General features: G+C 37.4%; 1 protein-coding gene across 4 annotated transcripts in view; it reads left to right on the top strand.

The window, feature by feature from the left end:
- BLTP3B (bridge-like lipid transfer protein family member 3B) overlaps positions 1-23,366 on the top strand; it is a 104,004-nt gene that overhangs the window by 17,407 nt on the left and 63,231 nt on the right. For all 4 annotated transcript variants that reach the window (XM_082850027.1, XM_082850026.1, XM_082850025.1 and 1 more), the window contains exon 2: positions 22,603-22,765. In XM_082850027.1, coding sequence (XP_082706153.1) covers positions 22,603-22,765 — 163 coding nt within the window. The remainder of the gene's footprint in view (positions 1-22,602; positions 22,766-23,366) is intronic.

Below are 23,366 nucleotides of genomic sequence, written 5' to 3'. Positions count from 1 at the left end.
TTTTTTTGTTTTTCTTTTTGCGGTATGCGGGCCTCCCGCTGCTGCGGCCTCTCCCGTTGCAGAGCACAGGCTCCGGATGCACAGGCTCCGGACGCACAGGCTCAGCGGCCATGGCTCACGGGCCCAGCTGCTCCGCGGCACACGGGACCCTCCCGGACTGGGGCACGAACCCATGCCCCCTGCATCGGCAGGCGGACCCCCAACCACTGCGCCACCAGGGAAGCCCCTGACTGTGGTTTTTAATTTGCAGTTTCCTATTGACTGGTGATGTTGTGCATCTTTCAGTGTGCTTATCCACCACCCGTATGCCCTCTTTGGTTTGAGGATCTGTTTAAATTTTTTGCATATTTTATTAATGGGATGTCTTATTTTTGAGTTGTAAGAGTTCTTTATATATTGTAGATACAAGTCCTTTTCCAGACATATGTTTTGTAAATATTTTCTGCCAGTCTGTGGCTTGTTCTTTAGAAAGTGTCTTTTTAAATTTTTTTTAATATTTATTTATTTATTTATTTATTTATGTCTGTGACGGGTCTTAGTTGAAGCATGCAGGAGATTTTGTTGTGGCATGTGGGCTCTTCATTGCAGCGCACGGGCCTCTCTCTAGTTGTGGTTCATGGGCTCAGTAGTCATGGTGTGCAGGCTCAGTGGTTGTGGCGCGCAGGCTTAGTTGCCCCATGGCATGTGGGATATTACTTCCCCTACCAGGGATTGAATCTGTGTCCCCTGCACTGGAAGGCAGATTGTTAACCACTGGACCACCAGGGAAGTCCCAGAAACAGTGTCTTTTGATGCACAGAGTTTTTAATTTTGATAAAGTATAACTTATTGATTTTTTTCTGTTTTGATTTGTGAATTTTTTGTTGTGTGATAGAAATCTTTGCCAAGCTCAAAGTCACCAAGATTTTCTCCTGTATTTTCTTACTGAAGTTTTGTAGTTTCTGTTCTTAGGTTTTAGTCTGTGATCCATTTAGAGTTAATTTGTTATTTGTGATGTGAGGTAAGTGTCAAGGTTCTTTTTTTTTTCTCTTTGCATATGGCTATACAATTGCTGTAACACAATTTATTGAAAATATCATCTTTTTCTCATTGAATTGATTTTGCACCTTTGTTGAAAATCAGCTAACTATAAACTTGGGTCTATTTCAGGACTCTCTTTTGTTCCATTGATTATTTGCCTATCTTTACACCAATATCAGACTGTTGATTACTGTAGCTTTTAAGTAAGTCTTGAAATTGGTGGTACAGGCCTCCAACTCGATTAATCTTTGTCAGAGTTATTTTGACATTCCAGGTCTTTTGCATTTTCATATAAATTTTAGAATCAGCCTGTTGTTCCTACCAAAAAGCCTGCTAGATATTTGCTTGGGAACTATAAATCTGTTTGGGGAGAATTGACATCTTAACAATACTGCGTTCTGTCTATTACATGTTTTATTTCTCCATTTTATTTTGTCTTGTTTAATTTCTCTCAGCAATATTTTGTAGTTTTCAGTATGTCTTATACACCCTTTGTCAGATTTATCCCTAAAAATTTCAAACTTGTTATACTAATGTAAATAGTACTTGAAAATTTTCAATTTCTGATTGTTTGTTGCTAGTATATAGAAACACAATCAACACTTTTATTGCAGTAACTTTTTATTGAGGTAAACCTTCCATATGCAGCTCAATGATTTTTAAATAAGATTTTTATTTTAGAATACTTTTAGATTTGTAGAAAAGTTGTAAAGATAGTACAGAGAGTTTTCATACATCCCATATTCCATCTCCTGTATTATTAACATCTTACGTTAGTATGGTACATTTATTGCAATCAATGAATCAATATTTATAAATTATTATTTACTATAGCACATATTTTATTCAAATTTCCTTAGCTTTTTACCTAATGTCCTTTTTCTGTTCCAGGAACCCATTGTGAATACCACATTATATATAGTCATCATTTCTTTTTAGGCTCCTCCTGGCTGTGACAGTTTCTCAGACTTTCCTTGTGTTTGATGACCTTGAGAGTTTTGAGTAGTATTGGTCGGATATTTTGTTCAGTGTCTCTCAAACAGGATTTGTATAATCTTTTTCTCTTAATTTGAATAGGTTATGGGTTTTTGGCAAGAAGACCACAAAGGTAAAGTGGCATTTTTATTGTCATATCAAGGGTACATATTATCAGCATATTTTATCATTATTATTTTTATTCCAGTTTTATTGAGATATAATTGTGCTGTATAAGCACTGTATAAGTTTAAGGTGTATAGAATAATTTGACTTACATACATCATGAAATGGTTACCACAATAGTGGTAATAGTGGACATCCATTATATTATATGCATATAAAATGAAAGAAATGAAAAAAATATTTTTTCTTTGTGATGAGAACTCTTAGGATTTACTCTCTTATCACCTTTCATATATAACATACAACAGTGTTAATTATATTTATCATGTTGTAAATTGCATTCATAGTGTTATTTATCTTATAAATGGAGGTTTGTACCTTTTGACTGCGTTCATCCAATTCCCCCTCCCTCCACCCTCTGGTAACCACAAATCTGGTCTCTTTTCTGTGAGTTTGTTTGTTTTTGAAGTATAATTGACCTACAGCACTATGTTAGTTCCTGTTACACAACATAATGATTCAATATTTTTATATATTTCAAAATGATCACCACAATAAGTCTAGTTAACCATCTGTCCCCATGCAATATTACATAATTATTGACTATATTCCCCACACTGTATATTTCATACCCATGACTCATTTATTTTGCAAATGGAAGTTTGTACCGCTTAATCTCCCTCACCTATTTTTCTTCTTCCTTACCCCTCTCCCCTCTGGCAACCACCTGTTTATTCTCAGTATCTGTCTTACGGCTGAGTAATTTTCCATTGATGAGCAGGTAGGTTGCTTCCATATCTTGGCTATTGTAAATAACGCTGCAATGAACATAGGGGTGCATGTATCTTTTATAATTAGTGTTTCAGTTTTCTTTGGGTAAATACCCAGGAGTGGAATTGCTGGATTGTATGGTAGTTCTGTTTTTAATTTTTTTGAGGAGCCTCCCTACTGTTTTCCATTGCAGCTGCACCCATTTACATTCCCACCAGCAGTGCATGGGGGTTCCCTTTTCTACACATCCTTTCTAATACTTGTTATTTGTGGTCTTTCTGATAATAGCCATTCTTACAGGTATTAGGTGATATTTCATTGTGGTTTTGATTTGCACTTCCCTCATAATTAGTGATGCTGAGCATCTTTTCAGGTGCCTTCTGGCCATCTGTCTGCCTTCTTTGGGAGAATATCTATTCAGCTCTTCTGACCGGTTTTTAATTGGTTTTTGTTTTTTGATGTTGAGTTGTATGAGTTCTTTGTTTTCTGTTTTAACCCTTTGTTGGATATATCATTTACAGGTACCTTCTCTTGTTCAGTAGGTGGCCTTTTCATTTTGTTGATAGTTCCCTTCACTTTGTAAAAGCTTTTTAGTTTGATGTAGTCTCATTGTTTATTTTTGCTTTAGTTTCCCTTGCCTGAGGAGACATATCCAAAAAATATTACTAAGACCAATGTCAAAGAGCATACTGCCTATGTTTTCTTATAGAAGTTTTATTTATGGTTTCCCTTCTTACATTTAAGTCTTTATTAATCCATTTTAAATTTATTTTTGTGCATGGTGTGAGAAATTAGTACAGTTTGATTCTTTTGCATGCAGCTGTCCAGTTTTACCAACGTCATTTATTGAAGAGGCTGTCTTTTCCCCATTGTATATTCTTGTCTCCTTTGTTGTAGATGAATTGCCCATGTAAATGTGGGTTCATTCCTGGACTCTGTTCCATTGATCTATGTGTCTGTGTTTGTGCCAATACTGTACTGTTTTGATTACTGTAGCTTTGTAGTATAGTTTGAAATCAGGGAGTGTGATACCTCCAACTTCGTTCTTCTTTCTTAAGATTGTTTTGGCTCTTTGGAGCCTTTGTGTTTTCTTACAGATTTTAAAATTATTTGTTCTAGTTCTGTGAAAAATGCCATTGGTAATTTGATAGGGATTGCATTGAATCTGTAGATTACCTTGGGTAGTATGGTCATTTCAACAATATTGATTCTTCCAATCCAAGAACACAGTATATCTTTCCATCTGTTTGTGTTGTCTTCAGTTTCTTTCAGCATTGTCTTTTAGTTTTTGGAGGACAAATCTTTTGCCTTCTTAGGTAGGTTTATTTCTAAGTATTTTATTCTTTTTTATGTGATGGTAAATGGGATTGTTTCCTTAATTTCTCTTTCTGATATATGTGTATAGAAATGCAGTAAATTTCTGTATATTATTTTGTATCCTGCAACTTTACTGAATCCATCAATGAGTTCTAGTATTTTTTTCTTGGTGTCTTTAGGATTTTTTTATGTATAGTATCATGTCATTTGCAAACTGACAGTTTTACTTCCTCCTCTCCAATTTTATTCCTTTTATTTTTTTTCTCTTGTCTGATTGCTGTGGCTAGGACTTCCAATACTGTGTTGAATAAAAGTGGGGAGAGTGGGCATCCTTGTGTTGTTCCTGATCTTAGAGGAAATACTTTCAGCTTTTCACCATTGAGTATGATGTTAGCTGTGGGTTTGTCATATTTGGCCTTTATTATGTTGAGGTCTGTTCCATCTATACCCACTTCGTTGAGAGTTTTTATCATAAACACATGTTGAATTTTATCAAAAGCTTTTCCTTTATCTGTTGAGATGATCTTATGATTTTATTCTTTGGTTTGTTAATATGGTTTATCACATTGATTGATTTGTGGATTTTTGAGCCATTCTTGCATCCCTGGGACAGGTCCCACTCAATCATGATGTGTGATACATTTAATGTATTGTTGAACTTGGTTTGCTAATATTTTCTTGAGGATTTTTGCATCTATGTTCATCAGTGATATTGGCCTGGAATTTTCTTTTTTCTTTTTTTTTTTTTGTGGTATCTTTGTCTGGTTTTTGTATCAGGGTGATGCTGGCCTTGTAGAATGAGTTTGAAAGTATTTCTTCCTCTGCAATTTTTTGGAATAATTTGGAGGGATAGGTGTTAACTCTTCTCTAACTGTTCGGTAGAATTCACCTTTGAAGCCCTCTGGTTCTGGACTTCTGTTTGTTGGGAGTTTTTAAAATTACTTACTCAGTTTCACTACTGGTAATTGGTCTGTTCATATTTTCTATTTCTTCCTGATTCAGTCTTGGGAGATTGTACATTTCTAGGGATTTGTCCATTTCTTCTAGGTTGTCCATTTTATTGATGTACAATTGTTTGTAGTAATCTGTTATGATCTTTTGTATTTCTGTGGTGTCAGTTGTAATTTCTTTTTTATTTCTGATTTTATTGATTTGGGCCCTCTTTTTTTCCTTGAAGAGTCTGGCTAAAGGTTTATCAATTTTGTTTAAATTTTCAAATAACCAGCTCTTTGTTTCATTTATCTTTTCTGTTTTTTTGTCTCTATTTCATTTATTTCTGCTCTGATCTTTATAATTTCTTTCCTCTACTAACTTTGGGTTTTATTTGTTCTTCTTTTTCTAGTTTCTTTAGGTTGTTTATTTGAGATTTTCCTGTTTCCTGAGGTAAGCTTGTATAGCTGTAAACTTCCCTCTTATTACTGCTTTTGCTGAGTCCCATAGATTTTGGATCATTTTGTTTTCATTTGTCTCCAGGTTTTTTTTTTCAGTTTCCTTTTTGACTTCTTCAGTGATTCATTGGTGTTTAGAACATATTGTTTACCCTCCACGTTTGTGCTTTTTTTTTTCTTGTAGTTGATGTCTAGTCTCATAGCATTGTGGTTGGAAATAATGCTTGATATGTTTTCAGTCTTCTCAAATTTAATGAACTTGTTTTGTAGTCTATCATGTGATCTGTCCTGAAGAATGTTCCATGTGCACTTGAAAAGAATATGCATTCTGCTGCTTTCAGTTGGAATGCTCTCTAAATATCAATCAAGTTCACTTGGTCTAATGTGTCATTTAACAACAGTGTTTCCTTATTGATTTTCAGTCTGGATAGTCTGTCCATTGATGTAAGTGGAGTGTTAAAGTCCCCTACTATTATTGTGTGACTGTAAATTTCTTCCTCTATGTCTGTTAATATTTGCTTATATATTTAGGTTTTCCTATGTTGGGTGCATATATATCTTTATAGTTGTTATGTCTTCTACTTGGATTGATCCCTTGATCACTATGTAATGTCCTTCTTTGTCTCTTGTTACAGTCTTTGTTTTAAAGTCTATTTTTTCTGTTATAGTTATTGCTACTCTGGCTTTCTTTTTTTTTTTTTTTGCGGTACACGGGCCTCTCACTGTTGTGGCCTCCCCTGTTGTGGAGCACAGGCTCCGGACGTGCAGGCTCAGCAGCCATGGCTCACGGGCCCAGCCGCTCTGCGGCATGTGGGATCTTCCCGGACTGGGGCACGAACCCATGTCCCCTGCATCGGCAGGCAGACTCTCAACCACTGCACCACCAGGGAAGCCCAACTCTGGCTTTCTTTTGATTTCCATGTGCGTGGAATACCTTCTTTAATCCTCTCACTTTCAGTCTGTATGTGTCTTTAGATCTCTTATTGTTGACATTGACCTTGATCACCTGGCTGATGTAGTGTTTGTCAGGTTATCCACTATAAAATTACTCTCTTCCCCACTTTCATACTGTACATTTTGGAAGGAAGGAAATACTATGTGCAGCACACACAAAATGAGTGAGGAATTCTGCAGTTCCCTAAGGTTTGAATATCTTATTAAGTTATTTAAAAATTTTCTGTGTGGGAGATTAATCTGTTTTCTCCCAGTTATTTACTTATTCAGTCATGTTTTTTTATCTGTGTAGACTGATGTATATTTATTTTATACTTTGAGTTATAATCCAATAATATTTAATTTATTTTGTTGCCCAGGTTTTTCCAGCTTTGGCTATTGGGAGCTCTTTCATATGGCTCTTGTGTCTTTAATTAATTTTATTTTTTATGTTGGTCTTATATCTTGTAACCTCGCTAAACTCATTTATTAGTTCTGGTAGTTTGTTTGTTTTTTTTTAAGATTTGTAGGATTTTCTACATAGATGATAATGTCATCTGGGAAATAACACAGTTTTATTTCGTTTCTAAACTGGATGCCTTTTATTTTTATTATTTTATTTCATTTTTTTTTTTGCCTTACTGTGTCAGGTAGAACCTCCAGTACAATGTTGAATAGAAGTGGTGAGAGCAGACATCCTTGCCTTGTCTCTGTCTTAGGGGAAAAGCATTTTAGTCTTTCATCATTACGTATGATCGCAACTGTAGGGTTTTTGTACAAGTCCCTGTAGTTTTGGGGAAGTTCTCTTCTGTTCCTAGTTTATTGAGAATTATTTTTCCATGCATGGTGTTAACTTTTGTCCAGTGCTTTTTTATGCCTCTATTGAGATCACGATGTGATTTTACTTTTCATGTGGTGAATTATATTAGTTGATTTTTGAATGTTAAACCAACCTTCATTACTGGAATAAATACTTGGTCATGATGTATGTACTTCTTATGTATTGTTTCTTAAACTGTGGGTCATAGCTTGCCTTGTGAAAATAGTGTAGTCAATCACCATTTTGAAAGGAGGAAATAGAATGGAAAATATCAGACTGTATTAAACTATCACTTTGAGAAATTTTTGTTTTGTATGTGTGTACTGGATTGTAAAGTCTATTTCTTGATCTCATATCCAAAATTTTGAAAATAACTAATTCACTTCTTGAACCTGAAGACAATGAGGCATAGAGTGGGGCAAGAAGGCAACTAGACTTAAGAGGAGGTTGCCAGGTTAAAGGAGGTGCAACTGGGGTGTTGGGTAAGGCAGAAAGGAAATAGGGGTTTCTTTAGAAACACCTCATTTGTTTCTTAGTTGTTTTTTTTTTTTATTGTGGTACGTGGGCCTCTCACTGCTGTGGCCTCTCCCGCTGCGGAGCACAGGCTCTGGACGCACAGGCTCAGCGGCCATGGCTCACGGGCCTAGCCACTCCGTGGCATGTGGGATCTTCCCAGACCAGGGCACGAACCCGTGTCCCCTGCATCGGCAGGCGGACTCTAAACCACTGCGCCACCAGGGAAGCCCTGTTTCTTAGTTTTAAGTGGAGGAATCTTTATGGCTGCATGATGAAGCCCATGGTCTGTGAAAGGGTGTAATTAGGTGCAGATTAATAACTTAATGTTTTTAGCCAAAGGACTTGGCAGACTATCAGATTTTCGGAACGTGCTCCAGTAACATGTTCTCTCGTACAGCTTTACCATGTGGTCTTTAGGTATTTTCTCTTCTAGAAATATTGTTTTTAATAAAGTCAAGTTGAAGCTGTTGTTAGATTTGCTTACATAAAGATTTTGGTTCTTTTTATATCTTTTCATATGCAGTGAGAACACAATCCTTGTAGGGGTGCACAGTCTTGAGATACTAGCTAGTGATTTCAATTACTAGTTCATTTCAACGGTTTTAGTTAGGCCCAACTGGAGAGAATGGAACAATGATGGGTTAAGAATCTTTATGGTATCTTTAAGTTCTTAAATGTTGGATTTGTGTTTCTCAGTTCTGCTCCTTTATTGTTTGTCAGTTTGATCCTAAGGTAGTGTTCTAGTTTTAAATTTCTGAAGGAAGAAATCTGATTGAAGAGTCTAAATGCCTTGTCATTCTCTAGATCAAATCAGCTGTAACCAAGGAAGTATATAACATGTGTTAGGTATGCACCTTTCCCCTATGTTTATAGCCTTTCTCTGGGAAGACAGAATCAGTGGTAACTGGGTAGGCACCCTGAGAGGTGTTTGTTTATAATAAGTTAATTAAATCAAACAACAATGATATTAATAATCAAATTACAGTATTGAAGTAATTTATTTTCTGGATGGTTACAATTAATGCTATTTACGTTAAGGCAATGGTTCTGAGCCTTTTCGGTGTCCAAAAACCCCCTTTGAAAATATTATGAAGTATCTTGGACCCCTTGAAGCCCATCCAAGAACTTCAGATTAAGTATGCCTACTTTAAACTTTTAAATTAAACAATTTAACGTGCATTTTAAAATTCCCTGTAAAGTCTAGTTTTTCATGCTATAGCATGAAATATCAGAATGAGAATGATTATTTCTTTTTTTTTCTTTTTTTTTTTTGCAGTACGCAGGCCTCTCACTGTTGTGGCCTCTCCCGTTGCGGAGCACAGGCTCCGGACGCGCAGGCTCAACAGCCATGGCTCACGGGCCTAGCCACTCTGTGGCATGTGGGATCCTCCCGGATTGGGGTACGAGCCCGTGTCCCCTGCATCGGCAGGCGGACTCTAAACCACTGCGCCACCAGGGAAGCCCAGAATGATTACTTCTAATTACAACTGTTATTTGAGAAAAATGTTATCAAGTAGCATAGCTACTTTTTCTTTCTTTCTTCTTTTTTTTTTTTTTTTTTTTTGCCACTTCTTAAGTTTAGAAGAATAGTAGGCATTGATGTGAATCTCTAACAACCTGTACAATAATAGGAACCATAAATACTTTCAGGACAAGGTGAATAATTCAAGAAATGCATATTCGCTGATGAAGTTTTAAAACAATGTCCCAGGGAGGGGCTGTTATCTGAATACAAAGAATTGTGGAAGAAGGTAAGTAGGTCAGAAAAGGGTTTATGAGCTATGTTCTAAGATTGTTTTTAGCACTAAGATTTTATGATTCTACCCCCAAATACTATATTTAATCTAGAGATGGTTCATGTCACAGATCTGTTGCAGTTTGCTTTAGCAAATAAAACAACTTTATGATCTTTGTTTTTATGATACAGCTATAAAATGGATCTGATGAAACTTCAAATAAATCATATCTAAAATTTACAGTAACATCAGATATATAATTTATACCTTTCTGATTTATGATCTACTGTATACTTAGTGATTTATCAAGCCAGAAATCTTTTTTTAGAAAATTTTGATCACTGGTTATGTAATGTCTCTGTGTTGTTCATATTCCTATTTAACCTGCATCTTCATATTAATAGTAGGTAACACTCACTGAATTTTCTTTTCTGTTTTTTTTTTTTTTTAAACAAGTCTGTTTATTAGAAAGGCTGGTTTTGGGGGGGGGTGTTTGTTTTGTTTTATTTATAAACATCAGTGAATTTTCTGTGTTAGAGACAATTCCTGGCATTTTCCATGTTCTAACTCAGTTAATCCTCAAAACAGCCCCATGAGGCAGGTAATATTATTATCACCATTTTACAGATGAGGAAACTGAGCCATAGAGAGGTTATTTATTTATTAATTTATTTTTTATTTATTTTTGTGGTACGCAGGCCTCTCACCGCTGTGGCCTCTCCCGTTGCGGAGCACAGGCTCCGGACACGCAGGCCCAGCAGCCATGGCTCACGGGCCCAGCCGCCCTGTGGCATACGGGACCCTCCCAGACCGGGGCACGACCCCATGCCCCCCGCATCGGCAGGCGGACCCCCAACCACCGCGCAACCAGGGAAGCCCTATTTATTTTTTTAAATAACAATTTATTTTGGCCTTCCCTGGTGGTGCAGTGGTTGAGAATCTGCCTGCCAGTGCTGGGAACGCGGGTTTGAGCCCTGGTCCAGGAGGATCCCACATGCCGCAGAGCAGCTGGGCCTGGGCGCCTCAACTACTGAGCCTGAGCTCTAGAGCCCGCAAGCCACAACTACTGAGGCCGAGTGCCAAAACTACTGAAGCCTGTGCGCCTGGGACCCGTGCTCCGCAGTGGGAGAGATCACTGCAGTGAGAAGCCCGTGCACTGCGGCGAGGAGCAGCCCCTGCTTGCCGCAACTGGGTAGAGCCCACATGCAGCAACAAGACCCAATGCAGCCATAAATAAATAAATAAATAAAAATTAATTTTGTTTATTTTATGTTTGGCTGCATTGGGTTTTCGTTGCTGCACGCAGGCTTTCTCTATATGTGGCAAGTGGGGGCTGCTCTTCGTTGCGGTGCATGGGCTTCTCATTGAGGTGGCTTTTCTTGTTGCAGGCTCTAGGCTTTAGGCGTGTGGGCTTCAGTAGTTGTGGCACGCGGGCTCAGTAGTTGTGGATTGCGGGCTCTAGAGCGCAGGCTCAGAAGTTGTGGTGCAACGGGCTTAGTTACTCTGCGGCATGTGGGATCTTCCTGGACCAGGGATCAAACCTGTGTCCCCTGCATTGGCAGGCAGATTCTTAACCGCTGTGCGACCAGGGAAGTCTGAGAGGTTAAGTATTTTTTTTGAAGGGGGATGCAATTTTTTTTAACATCTTTATTGGTGTATAATTGCTTTACATTATTGTGTTAGTTTCTGCTATATAACAAAGTGAATCAGCTATACGTATGCATATGTTCCCATACCTCTTCCCTCTTGCGTCTCCCTCCCTCCCACCCTCCCTATCCCACCCCTCTAGGTGGTCACAAAGCATCAAGCTGATCTCGCTGTGATATGCGGCTGCTTCCCACTAGCTATCTATTTTACATTTGGTAGTGTATATATGTCCATGCCACTCTCTCACTTTGTCCCAGTTTACCCTTCCCCCTCCCCGTGTCTTCAAGTCCATTCTCTACGTCTGCGTATTTATTCCTGTCCTGTCCCTAGGTTCTACAGAACCATTTTTTTTAATTTATTTTTTTAGATTCCATATATATGTGTTAGCCTACAGTACTTGTTTTTCTCTTTCTGACTTACTTCACTCTGTATGACAGACTCTAGGTCATCCACGAGAGGTTAAGTGTTAAGTGGCATTTTTCTTCTTGCAGAGCTGCGATTCTTGACTTTTCGTGCATTTGTGCTGTGTTCCCTTAAGCAAATTATAAATCTTGATTATATGGACTGACTTACTTGTTTTGCCCTAAATTTTACCGTGTACAGTGCTCTACACATAATTTAGACTCTAATTATGTATTAACTGTAAAATGTGTAATCTAAATCAAACCTTTCCTTTCCATTTGCCTGGAAATTTTATTCCTCTACTTAGCTATTTTGTTGTTACTAATGAAAAACCTAGTAAATTTATTTTCATGTATTACATGTAATTAAAGAAGATTTTGGAAAAATGGAAGCCTGTTTGCATGTTTTAAGTTAGCTTTAAATTGTTACATTGTTAAAAATATAGTTAACCAATAAAATATATACATCCACATTTAAAATTTATTTCATATAATACTAATGTTAAAATAAAGAACACATCTTTACTTTAAAATAAACCTCTTTACATGCCATAATGTACATAGTAATGGAACATTATTGTGTGTTCTGAATTTTAAAAATAAAAAATTCAGTAAGAATTGTGCCAATTTTATCTTTATTATGTGTTATGACTTTCTTCTGTACAGTTGTTATGACTTTGACATATTCAAGTCAATCAGCTTTCTTTTTTATCCTCATTTTGAGTCTTTAACATGTCTACTTCGGTTTTATATAGATTTCATGCTTCCATTCTCCCACTCCACTCTTATCTCCACCAAATAATTAATTATTTAGAAGTTTAATTCATTGACCTAGATTTCTACCATTTTTTAAAAAGTTTGTTTTAAAATGTTTATATAACTTTTAGAACTTTAAATGAGTCTTTAGTGAACTGAAGAGGTTTACTTCAGATAATAATTTATTCTCTTTAGGATCAGGCCCAGTATTATAACCCTTCTAATATTAGTAGAATATTTAGTAGAATAAGACAATTATCTGGAGATTTCACATGGCAATGTAGTCCAAAGAGCCTATAGCAACACTTGGACAAAGCATAGGTAGACATATAGCTAGTCCATGCCTTAATGTTATTTTGTGGGTTTTAGTCCCTTTGTTTACTTATTGAAAGTGTGCTTTTCCTCTATCAATTAAGTTAACAAATGTGACTGAAAAACCATCCTCCTCTCTCTGTTTTTGGAAGGAACATAATCATATTAATAAATGATTGGGAAATATTTGTGCAAAACTGAAATATATGTTAAATGAAAGCCTCATGTATGAATAATAGAAGATAAATAATTTGATATGTCCACGGCCTACCCAGTATAAGAAACCAACTCTCTAATAGCTGTGGATGTGACAGTTACCAATACATCTTCAGCTTCCTCTTTAAAATATTTTAATAGATGAGCAGTATTAATATGTTTCAAGATTAGCTCCACCGCTCTGCCATTTTAAAGTCCTGTTTGGATAAGCTTGAACTTTTTTGGATTTTTTTTGGCTGCACCCCTTGCGGGATCTTAGTTCCCTGAGCAGGGATTGATCCCGCACCCTCGGTGGTGAAAGTGCAGATTTTGGACTACAGGGGAATTCCGAAGCATGAACTTTTTTTTTTTTTTTTTTTTTAATATTTATCTATTTGGTTGCGCTGGGTCTTAGTTGCAGCAGGCAGGCTTCTTAGTAGTGGCTCCAGGGCTCCTTAATTGCGGCTTGCTGGTTCCTTGCACGTGGGCTCCTTAGTTGTGGCATGCAAATTTTTAGTTGCGGCATGCATGTGGGATCTAGTTCCCTGACCAGAGATCGAACCTGGGCCCCCTGCACTGGGAGCACAGTCTTATCCACAGCGCCACCAGGGAAGTCCCCCCAAGCTTGAACTTTTGATATTGCTCCTGTTAAAACTATAATCAATGCCTTCATAATTTAAACTCAATAAAAAGCAGGTCAGGAGAAAGAGAACTCTTAATTGGATATCTGTTTTGTATCAGATACTTTACATATTATCTTTAATACTTTACATATTATCTTTAATCCTCACTAAAATTTTTTGAGTTGCACATTTTTTGAGTTTTTTCTCCATTTTACAGATGAGGAAATTGAGGCAGAGGGGTGTCACAGTAGGTGGCTAAACTAGAATTCACATTTGTTTGTCTGACTTTAAATAAGGTCCATGCTCCTTGCACATGTTGTCCCTTTGGTATGAACTAAATTGAAGATAGAATTTCTTGTGAATAACATTTTAATCTTTCCATCTTCCACTTTTGCGTATTGAAATCACAGTATATAATTTTGAACCTTGAATTTTCACCAGGCACTATAGTATAACCATTTCTTTATATAATTCTCAACACGTATTGCTTGATACATATGTAGGCATAATGTATCATAATTAAAGGAATTATTATGGAGTGCTTTCACTTTTTTCCTTTTGTAAATATCATTGAGATGAACATTCTTGTACCATAGACCATTAAGATGTTGCCTGATTTCTCCACTAATCACCCCTCCTTGCCCAACACTAAGGATATATAGTCAAATGTTGTATTCATGAGTTAATCAGATTCGTTTTTGTCCATCTATCCCTCTGTCCTTTCTTCCTATCTTCCCCTTGAATATGGTTACAGTATTTTTTAATACAATTAGGTTCATTTGTTTCAGGTCGCTTTCAGTTTTAGGCATTTCCCCTCTTCACATTCTTTCTTATTTTATTTTTTGCATATGTAGAGTATTAATATGCTTTCCAAAATCAAAACTGTTCAAAGCCAGTCCCTCTTCTTGTGTACTCTATGTGCTGTCTTCTAATCAAGGATTTTATTCCATCCATTGTCTGTCCATCAGTAGTTTTCTTTTCTCTGCTTCATGGTCGTCAACATACAAGCCTGCTGAATTTTCTCTCACCTAACAAAAACGATTTCTCTCCTACCTCACTGGCCCTTCCTTCTTAATCGCCTTTATTGGTTACTTGGCCTCTTAGTGGTCCTTGACCACAGTCCTTGAGCCATTTCATTTTTTGTCTCCATCTTGCAATTGTAAATACCATATATAACATTGGTGATTATTAAATTTGTATCTGCAACTACTGAATAAGATTTGAATATCCAGCTACCTAATTGGTATCTCCTCTTGGATATCTAATAAGCATCTCTTAATTAAACTATTCCAAGCCTAAATTCTGATCCTTAATCCCAAGCTTATTTCTCCCTCTGTCTCTTTACCCCAATAAATGGTGGCTCTATCCTTCTGTTTGCTTAGATCAAAAACCTTGGAGCCATCCTTGACTTCAATCTGTACTATCAAATCCCGTTGGCTTTACCTTCAGAATATGTCTAGAATTGTTCCCTTCTCACCACTTCCTACTCTTCCATCTTGGTCCAAGGCAACATCTTCTCTTACCTGTCTTATTGCAATAACCTTCTGTCTGGGCTCCCTGCTTCTGTCCATGTCCTTCTTTTATCTATTCTCAATAGAGCCATCCTTTAAAACTCCCTGTGCTTGTCAAAAACCATCTCCAGTCACTCTCATTTTTACTCAGAGTAAAAGCCAGAGAGTCCTTAGAGTGGCTTAAAAGGCCTCACATGATCTGGCCCTTGTTATTTCTCTAACCTCACCTCCTTTCATTTTTGCCCTTGTTCATTTCCTCCACTCACATTGGCTTTCTTGCTATTCCTCAGACCTGCCAAGCACGTTCCTACCTCAGTTTTTGCCCTTAGCTTTTCCTCTGCCTAGAGCATTCTTCCTCCAGATATTTGCATAGCTAGCTCCTTGGCTTTCTTCAGATCTTTACCCAAATGTCATCTTTTTAATGAGGCTTTTCCTGTCTACTCTTTTTTGTTTTGTTTTGTTTTGTTTTGTTTTGTTTTTTCGGTATACGGACCTCTCACTGCTGTGGCCCTTCCCGTTTTGGAGCGCAGGCTCCGGACGCGCAGGCTCAGCGGCCATGGCTCACAGGCCCAGCCGCTCCGCGGCATGTGGGATCTTCCCGGACCGGGGCACGAACCCGTGTCCCCTGCATCGGCAGGCGGACTCTCAACCACTGTGCCACCAGGGAAGCCCCCTGTCTACTCTTTTAAAAATTAAAAGGTCCTCTGCTTGCACCTCCTATCTTACTTTCGCTTTGTTTTTTCCACAGTTATCAGAATCTGACTTTTTTTTTTTTCAAGAAAGAAATGGGAAATTTTATTCAAGCCAATCTGAAAATTATAACTAGGGAGATAGTCTTTCAGAAAGCTCTGAGGACTGTTCTGCCCATTAGAGGTCAAAGCACAGTTATATAAGTTTTTGAGACAAAGGGTTGTACATCAAAGGGTTAAACATCAAGGTGGCATTGACAGTTTACATAGTTCAACAAAGTGAGTAGTGGGTCATCATAACCGGAGGGAATGCTATCTCCTAAGGAGTTTCCTTGCTGGTGCCAGCAGGAAATTGGTGTGTGTGTGTGTGTGTGTGTGTGTGTGTGTGTGTAGACGTTCCTGCGTCTTCTTAGGGAATCTAGTTAATGTATAATGCAGATGCACAATGCACACTAAGGAGAAGGTATAGTGGCTCAAACAGCAGAGAAAATTTCACGTTAAATTTTTTTTCCTGCCTTAAAATAATTTTGTTTCATCAGCAGCCTCATTGAGGAGGTAATATTTGAGTAGACTCTAAGGTGGTAAGGGACTTAGCCTTATGGATATGGTGGAAATAGTGTTGCAGGCAGTAGGAGCAGCCAGTGAAAAATTCTAAGGAGGAGAGCTTGCCTGGTATGTTTGGAGAACAGCATGGGGACACTGAGGGTAAGAGGTGAGATTAGAACTGTAAACTAGTATGTTTGTTGGTGTGGGGGGGGGGCTTTTCACCACAGAATTAACCTTATTCATGAAATAAAAGCTATACATTTTCTATTTACACTATAACTATGTATTATAAAGTCAAGGAAGTCAGTGTTGTTCTTTCTTGGACTTTATATTATGAATATCAGGATGAAAAGTGGTTTGAAGCTCTAATTTTTTAACTCAATCAACTGTGCAGAAATCGCTTATGAACTGTATGTTAATGATTTGAATCATGTGCCTGAGGTCCCTTTGCCAGAGACTTTTTAATTTAATTGGTAGTGGTGAGGGTGGGAAGGGAGGGGGTTGTGCCTGGGCATTGAGTTTTTTAAGCGCTCCCAGGTGGTTCTATATGCACTGCTCTGGTACCTGAATATATAGAAAAAGAGACAGCTTTTCTCATTCCGGCTCCAAAGTAGTCTGCTCAGTATGCTTATCATCCTTGCTGCTTCAGCTCACTGCAGTGTCTCATAACTCCCTGGAACTCAACAACCACAAATCCCCTCCACAGAAATCCTGGGACCTCTCCTAGCCATGCCATTGGAGGGGAAAGGTAGGACAGGTAAGAGTTTTCCTTTACTGCCCCATTCATAAGTTCCCCACAACACCAAAAAACAAGACTGGGTGTGGGCACCAGATGACTGAAAAGTTTGTGTTACAGAATGACAGTGTAAGAGGAAGGGTAAGAGAAGAGGGGAGCAAAATGTTGGCATCAATTGCCTAATAAAAAATTTTAAGAACAAGGCTGCCTAATATTCAGTTTCAAATTTTGGCATTGTTGTGGTAGAAAATACCCTGTCTCCCCCACTCATCTGTTTCATTTATGTGTCTGGCACATTTTTGGCACACAACAAATATTTGTTATATAAATGAATGAATGAATTCAAGCGGGCTGAACACAAAAAGCAACAAGCCTCCAACCCATCCTTTCCTGATCCCTCCAATCTTGTTCCCCAGTGGCAGTCGCATTTACCTCACTGTTACCCTACTAGCTCTAAATTTTACATCTATGCTGTTCATTCTAGATGTATCAGTGTTAGATCTTGCATACTCACTTACTGCTAAGATAGGTAAGGATTTTACTAAATTAACCACTCCAAATTTTCCCGACCTACAATACCTAATAAATTATATCACTATTGTTAGCTTTTCCATTGCTTACATTTGTGAGGTTAAACAATATACTTAAATTTGTATTTCTTATTTCAACTATAAGGAGTACCTCTTCACTTTGAATCTGACTTATTATATATTTAACCTATTTCTTAATTCTCTGTGTTCCATCCCCCAGTTAAGCTCCATGAAGGAAGAGATTTTTATCTATTTTGTTTACTCTCAAATCCCCAGTGCCTTTTATTTATTTAAAAAATATTTATTTATTTTTGGCTCCATTGGATCTTTTTTTTTTTTTTTAACATCTTTATTGGAGTATAATTGCTTTACAATGGTATGTTAGTTTCAGCTTCACAACAAAATGAATCAGTCATATATATACATATATTCCCATATCTCCCCCCGCCTGCGTCTCCCTCCCTCCCACCCTCCCCATCCCACCCCTCCAGGCGGTCACAAAGCACCGAGCTGATCTCCCTGTGCTATGCGGCTGCTTCCCACTAGCTATCTACCTTACGTTTGGTAGTGTATATATGTCCATGCCTCTTTATCGCTTTGTCACCGTTTACCCTTCCCCCTCCCCATAGCCTCAAGTCCATTCTCTAGTAAGTCTGTGTCTTTATTCCTGTTTCACCCCTAGGTTTTTCATGACATTTTTTTTTTTTTAAATTCCATATATATGTGTTAGCATACGGTATTTGTCTCTCTCTTTCTGACTTACTTCACTCTGTATGACAGACTCTAGGTCTATCCACCTCATTACAAATAGCTCAATTTCGTCTCTTTTTATGGCTGAGTAATATTCCATTGTATATATGTGCCACATCTTCTTTATCCATTCATCCGATGATGGACACTTAGGTTGTTTCCATCTCCGGGCTATTGTAAATAGAGCTGCAATGAACATTTTGGTACATGACTCTTTTTGAATTATGGTTTTCTCAGGGTATATGCCCAGTAGTGGGATTGCTGGGTCATACGGTAGTTCTATTTGTAGCTTTTTAAGGAACCTCCATACTGTTCTCCACAGTGGCTGTATCAATTTACATTCCCACCAACAGTGTAAGAGGGTTCCCTTTTCTCCACACCCTCTCCAGCATTTATTGTTTCTAGATTTTTTGATGATGGCCATTCTGACTGGTGTGAGATGATATCTCATTGTAGTTTTGATTTGCATTTCTCTCATGATTAGTGATGTTGAGCATTCTTTCATGTGTTTGTTGGCACTCTGTATATCTTCTTTGGAGAAATGTCTATTTAGGTCTTCTGCCCATTTTTGGATTGGGTTGTTTGTTTTTTTGTTATTAAGCTGCATGAGCTGCTTATAAATTTTGGAGATCAATCCTTTGTCAGTTGCTTCATTTGCAAATATTTTCTCCCATTCTGAGGGTTGTCTTTTGGTCTTCTTTATGGTTTCCTTTGCTGCGCAAAAGCTTTTAAGTTTCATTAGGTCCCATTTGTTTACTCTTGTTTTTATTTCCATTTCTCTAGGAGGTGGGTCAAAAAGGACCTTGCTGTGATTTATGTCATAGAGTGTTCTGCCTATGTTTTCCTCTAAGAGTTTGATAGTTTCTGGCCTTACATTTAGGTCTTTAATCCATTTTGAGCTTATTTTTGTGTACGGTGTTAAGGAGTGATCTAATTTCATACTTTTACAGGTAGCTGTCCAGTTTTCCCAGCACCACTTATTGAATAGGCTGTCCTTTCTCCACTGTACATTTCTGCCTCCTTTGTCAAAGATAAGGTGACCATATGTGCGTGGGTTTATCTCTGGGCTTTCTATCCTGTTCCATTGATCTATCTTTCTGTTTTTGTGCCAGTACCATACCGTCTTGATAACTGTAGCTTTGTAGTATAGTCTGAAGTCTGGGAGCCTGATTCCTCCAGTTCCTTCTTTCGTTCTCAAGATTGCTTTGGCTATTCGGGGTCTTTTGTGTTTCCATACAAATTGTGAAATTTTTTGTTCTAGTTCTGTGAAAAATGCCAGTGGTAGTTTGATAGGGATTGCATTGAATCTATAGATTGCTTTGGGTAGTAGAGTCATTTTCACAATGTTGATTCTTCCAATCCAAGAACATGGTATATCTCTCCATCTATTTGTATCATCTTTAATTTCTTTCATCAGTGTCTTATAATTTTCTGCATACAGGTCTTTTGTCTCCTTAGGTAGGTTTATTCCTAGATATTTTATTCTTTTTGTTGCAATGGTAAATGGGAGTGTTTTCTTGATTTCACTTTCAGATTTTTCATCATTAGTATATAGGAATGCCAGAGATTTCTGTGCATTAATTTTGTATCCTGCCACTTTACCAAATTCATTGATTAGTTCTAGTAGTTTTCTGGTAGCATCTTTAGGGTTCTCTATGTATAGGATCATGTCATCTGCAAACAGTGACAGCTTTACTTCTTCTTTTCCGATTTGGATTCCTTTTATTTCCTTTTCTTCTCTGATTGCTGTGGCTAAAACTTCCAAAACTATGTTGAATAAGAGTGGTGAGAGTGGGCAACCTTGTCTTGTTCCTGATCTTAGTGGAAATGCTTTCAGTTTTTCACCATTGAGGATGATGTTTGCTGTGGGCTTGTCATATATGGCCTTTATTATGTTGAGGAAAGTTCCCTCTATGCCTACTTTCTGCAGGGTTTTTATCATAAATGGGTGTTGAATTTTGTCAATCCATTGGATCTTTATTGCTGCACGCAGACTTTCTCTAGTTGTGGTGAGCAGGGGCTACTCTTCGTTGCGGTGCACCGGCTTCTCTTTGCGGTGGCTTCTCTTGTTGCGGAACACGGGCTCTAGGCACGTGGGCTCAGTAGCTGTGGCTCGTGGGCTGTAGAGCGCAGGCTCAGTAATTGTGGCGCACGGGCTTAGTTGCTCTGCGGCATGTGGGATCTTCCCGGACCAGAGTTCGAACCCCTGTCCCCTGCACTGGCAGGTGGATTCTTAACCACTGTGCCACCAGGAAAGCCCGCCCTGCCTAGTGCCTTTTAAATTATAGGTAATCAGTTAAAATTTATTGAATGAATGAATGAATAAAATGGTCAAGGCCTTGTGTAATCAGTCCTCTCTTTGTCCTTCCAGAGTTATCTTCTGCTCCCCTGGCTCTCTTGCTACATGCCAGATGCTGATCTTTTTCACTTCCACTTTATACCATGCTCCCTCCTGCCTTAGAACCTTTATATGTTTTATTTCCTCTACTTGGAATACGCTTTATTTCCTAACCCCTTCTTTTCCTTGCCTAGTTAACTTCTATTACTCATCCTTTAGATATCAGCTCAAAAGTCCCTATTTCAAAGAAGATCTGGATTAAGAACCCCTGTATTCACTCTTCACCAACTAAACTGAATATTTCAGAAAGGCAAAAACCTTGAGTATACTGCTTGCCAGTGTATGTGTCGGAATAGTGAATCCTCAGTAAGTACTTATTGAATGTTCCCTTCTGCACTAATATTCTGCCTTGAGGCAGTGGCAGGTCATTCCTATATGATTAGAAATGGCAACCTCTCAGGAAACTTCATATTCTTAAATGAAACATGATTGGTAGTAAGTGAGAAACAGCTCAGCATCTTTGGTCAAATATGGGTTAAATACGAGCTTTATATTGAGAAAGTCAATGTGTTGACATTTTGTGAGAAGATAGGAATCCAGATAAGATCTGGCTCAAGAAATTCTGGTTTAGAGTCAGTGCAGAAGCATGTGCATATTGATTCCTGTTGATGTGTAGGGCATGTAAATAACCCAGTACATTTTGTTACTTTAATATTTAATATCAAAAAATGGTAGAAGACTGGCTAATAACTCCTTTGTTAGCCAGTAGTTAACTTTTTCAATAGTTTCACTTTTGAAAAAGTAAGGCTGGGTAAAGTTAGCCATTTTTTATTTTGTAGGGTTGTGTTAAGAATTAATATATACGAAAGTTCTTTAAAGTGCATGTGTAATTTATTGTTATTATTACTATTATCATCATTATTAGTTGTGACATTGGGCAAATAAATTAGTTTCTCTTTATATTTACTCTTGTAAAAAGTGGGAATAAGGACTTCCCTGGTGGTCCGGCAGTTAAGACTCCACACTCCCAACGCAGGGGGCCCAGGTTCGATCCCTGGTCAGGGAACTAGATCCCACATGCTGCAACTAAGAGCCCGCATACTGCAACTAAAAGATCCCGCACGATGCAACTAAAGATCCCGCACGCAGCAACGAAGATCCCGCTTGCCATAACTAAGACCCAGTGCAGCCAAATAAATAAATAAATATTTAAAAAAAAAAGTGGGAATGAAAATAATATTGACCCTAATGGGTTATCATGAAAAGTAGTAACGCATGCACTCAAAGAGAAGAGCTTGGTATCCAATAAACCCTTGGAAAATGTTCACTGTTATTTTAACTATTATTATTTTCAATCTTTTCTTTTGAGTTTAAGAACTTTCCTTTCTAAATCATTATAGAGAATTTGAGTTCTTTAATTAGAATTCAGGGTCCAGTCTCCTATGTGACTTTTGGCACTTTCATTAAGCTCTTGGCATGATGAATGGCAGTGGTGGCAGCTGCTGCTGCTACTATTTCTAAAGGGCCACCTCATTTCCTTACCTTACTTGTATATTGGTTAGTAAAATAGGAATATCCACTTCTGTGATATTGTCTGTAGTGAAGTGAACAAAATGTTGTAGGGGATGGCTCAAAGCCTTGCATAGTTCCTGAAAAATAGTGGATACTAAGTATTCATAAATTTGAAAGACAGTAAGAACTAGAGCTTGGTTGTGTCTGGTTATAAGATATTTAAATGTATACCAAAAATACTGTAGACTTTGTGTAAGAGAGCTATGGACAAGGGAGATCAAAACAATAATAACAAAACCACATTGAAAAACACGGATTAGAGTAGAGCCTATCATTGTGGTTTTGTGTTTCTTAGTGCTGCTATTACATTCTTAATTCTCTGTATATTTGCAAGAACAAGTCAGGGGTACAGTAACTAATACTAAAATAAATGTCAATATATATTCTCTTTCAGATTTACCAAAAATTTATCTCCTGACAAGATAAATCTAAGTACCCTTAAAGGAGAAGGTGAACTGAAGAATTTGGAGTTGGATGAAGAGGTGCTCCAGAATATGTTGGATTTGCCAACATGGCTTGCTATCAACAAAGTTTTTTGTAATAAAGCATCTATTAGGGTGAGACTTTGATATCTGTGCAAGGCATTTTCTGTTTTCATTTTATTTATTTCATCCCTATCTTTTAAAATAAATATTTTGTTTTAGGTAATTCTGAAAAGAAGCATTTTTATTAACATAATTTTAAAAGACAGATACCTTGTAAATAATTGCATGAATGTGTGCCTTTTGAATTTAATTGAATGCTAATATATGTTTATTAATTTATAGGTTTTAAGTTTTATTAAAATTTAATATTAATATTTAAATAAAATTGTTGATGCTTTATTAATAAAATAATTTGGTACATATTTAAAATTTTTTTCACACGATTAGTTGTCAAAAGGGACAATTTAAATTTGTAGTTAGTAAACACTACTTCAAATGAAGACATAAGGACTGATAAGTTATCTTATTCTGGACATTATACTTTTATTTGAAATTCTGTCTCTTTTCCTCATTTGTTTTTTATTTTGAGGTTTTTAAAGTTTTCTTTTAATACTAGTTCTGCTTATTAAAACTTAAGCTTTCTTATTATCTTTGGCTCTAATCATACATCATATCATTTCCTTCTCTTAAAGATTAGGCTTAGTTTGGGAGCCTACTTAGTAGAAATACTGCA

The sequence above is a fragment of the Leucopleurus acutus genome (genome assembly GCF_964270905.1).
Source record: "Leucopleurus acutus genome assembly, chromosome: 11".
Taxonomy (NCBI): Eukaryota; Metazoa; Chordata; class Mammalia; order Artiodactyla; family Delphinidae; genus Leucopleurus; species Leucopleurus acutus.
The sequence above is the reverse complement of the archived record's forward strand: the minus strand, read 5'-3'. Positions and strand labels throughout refer to the sequence as shown.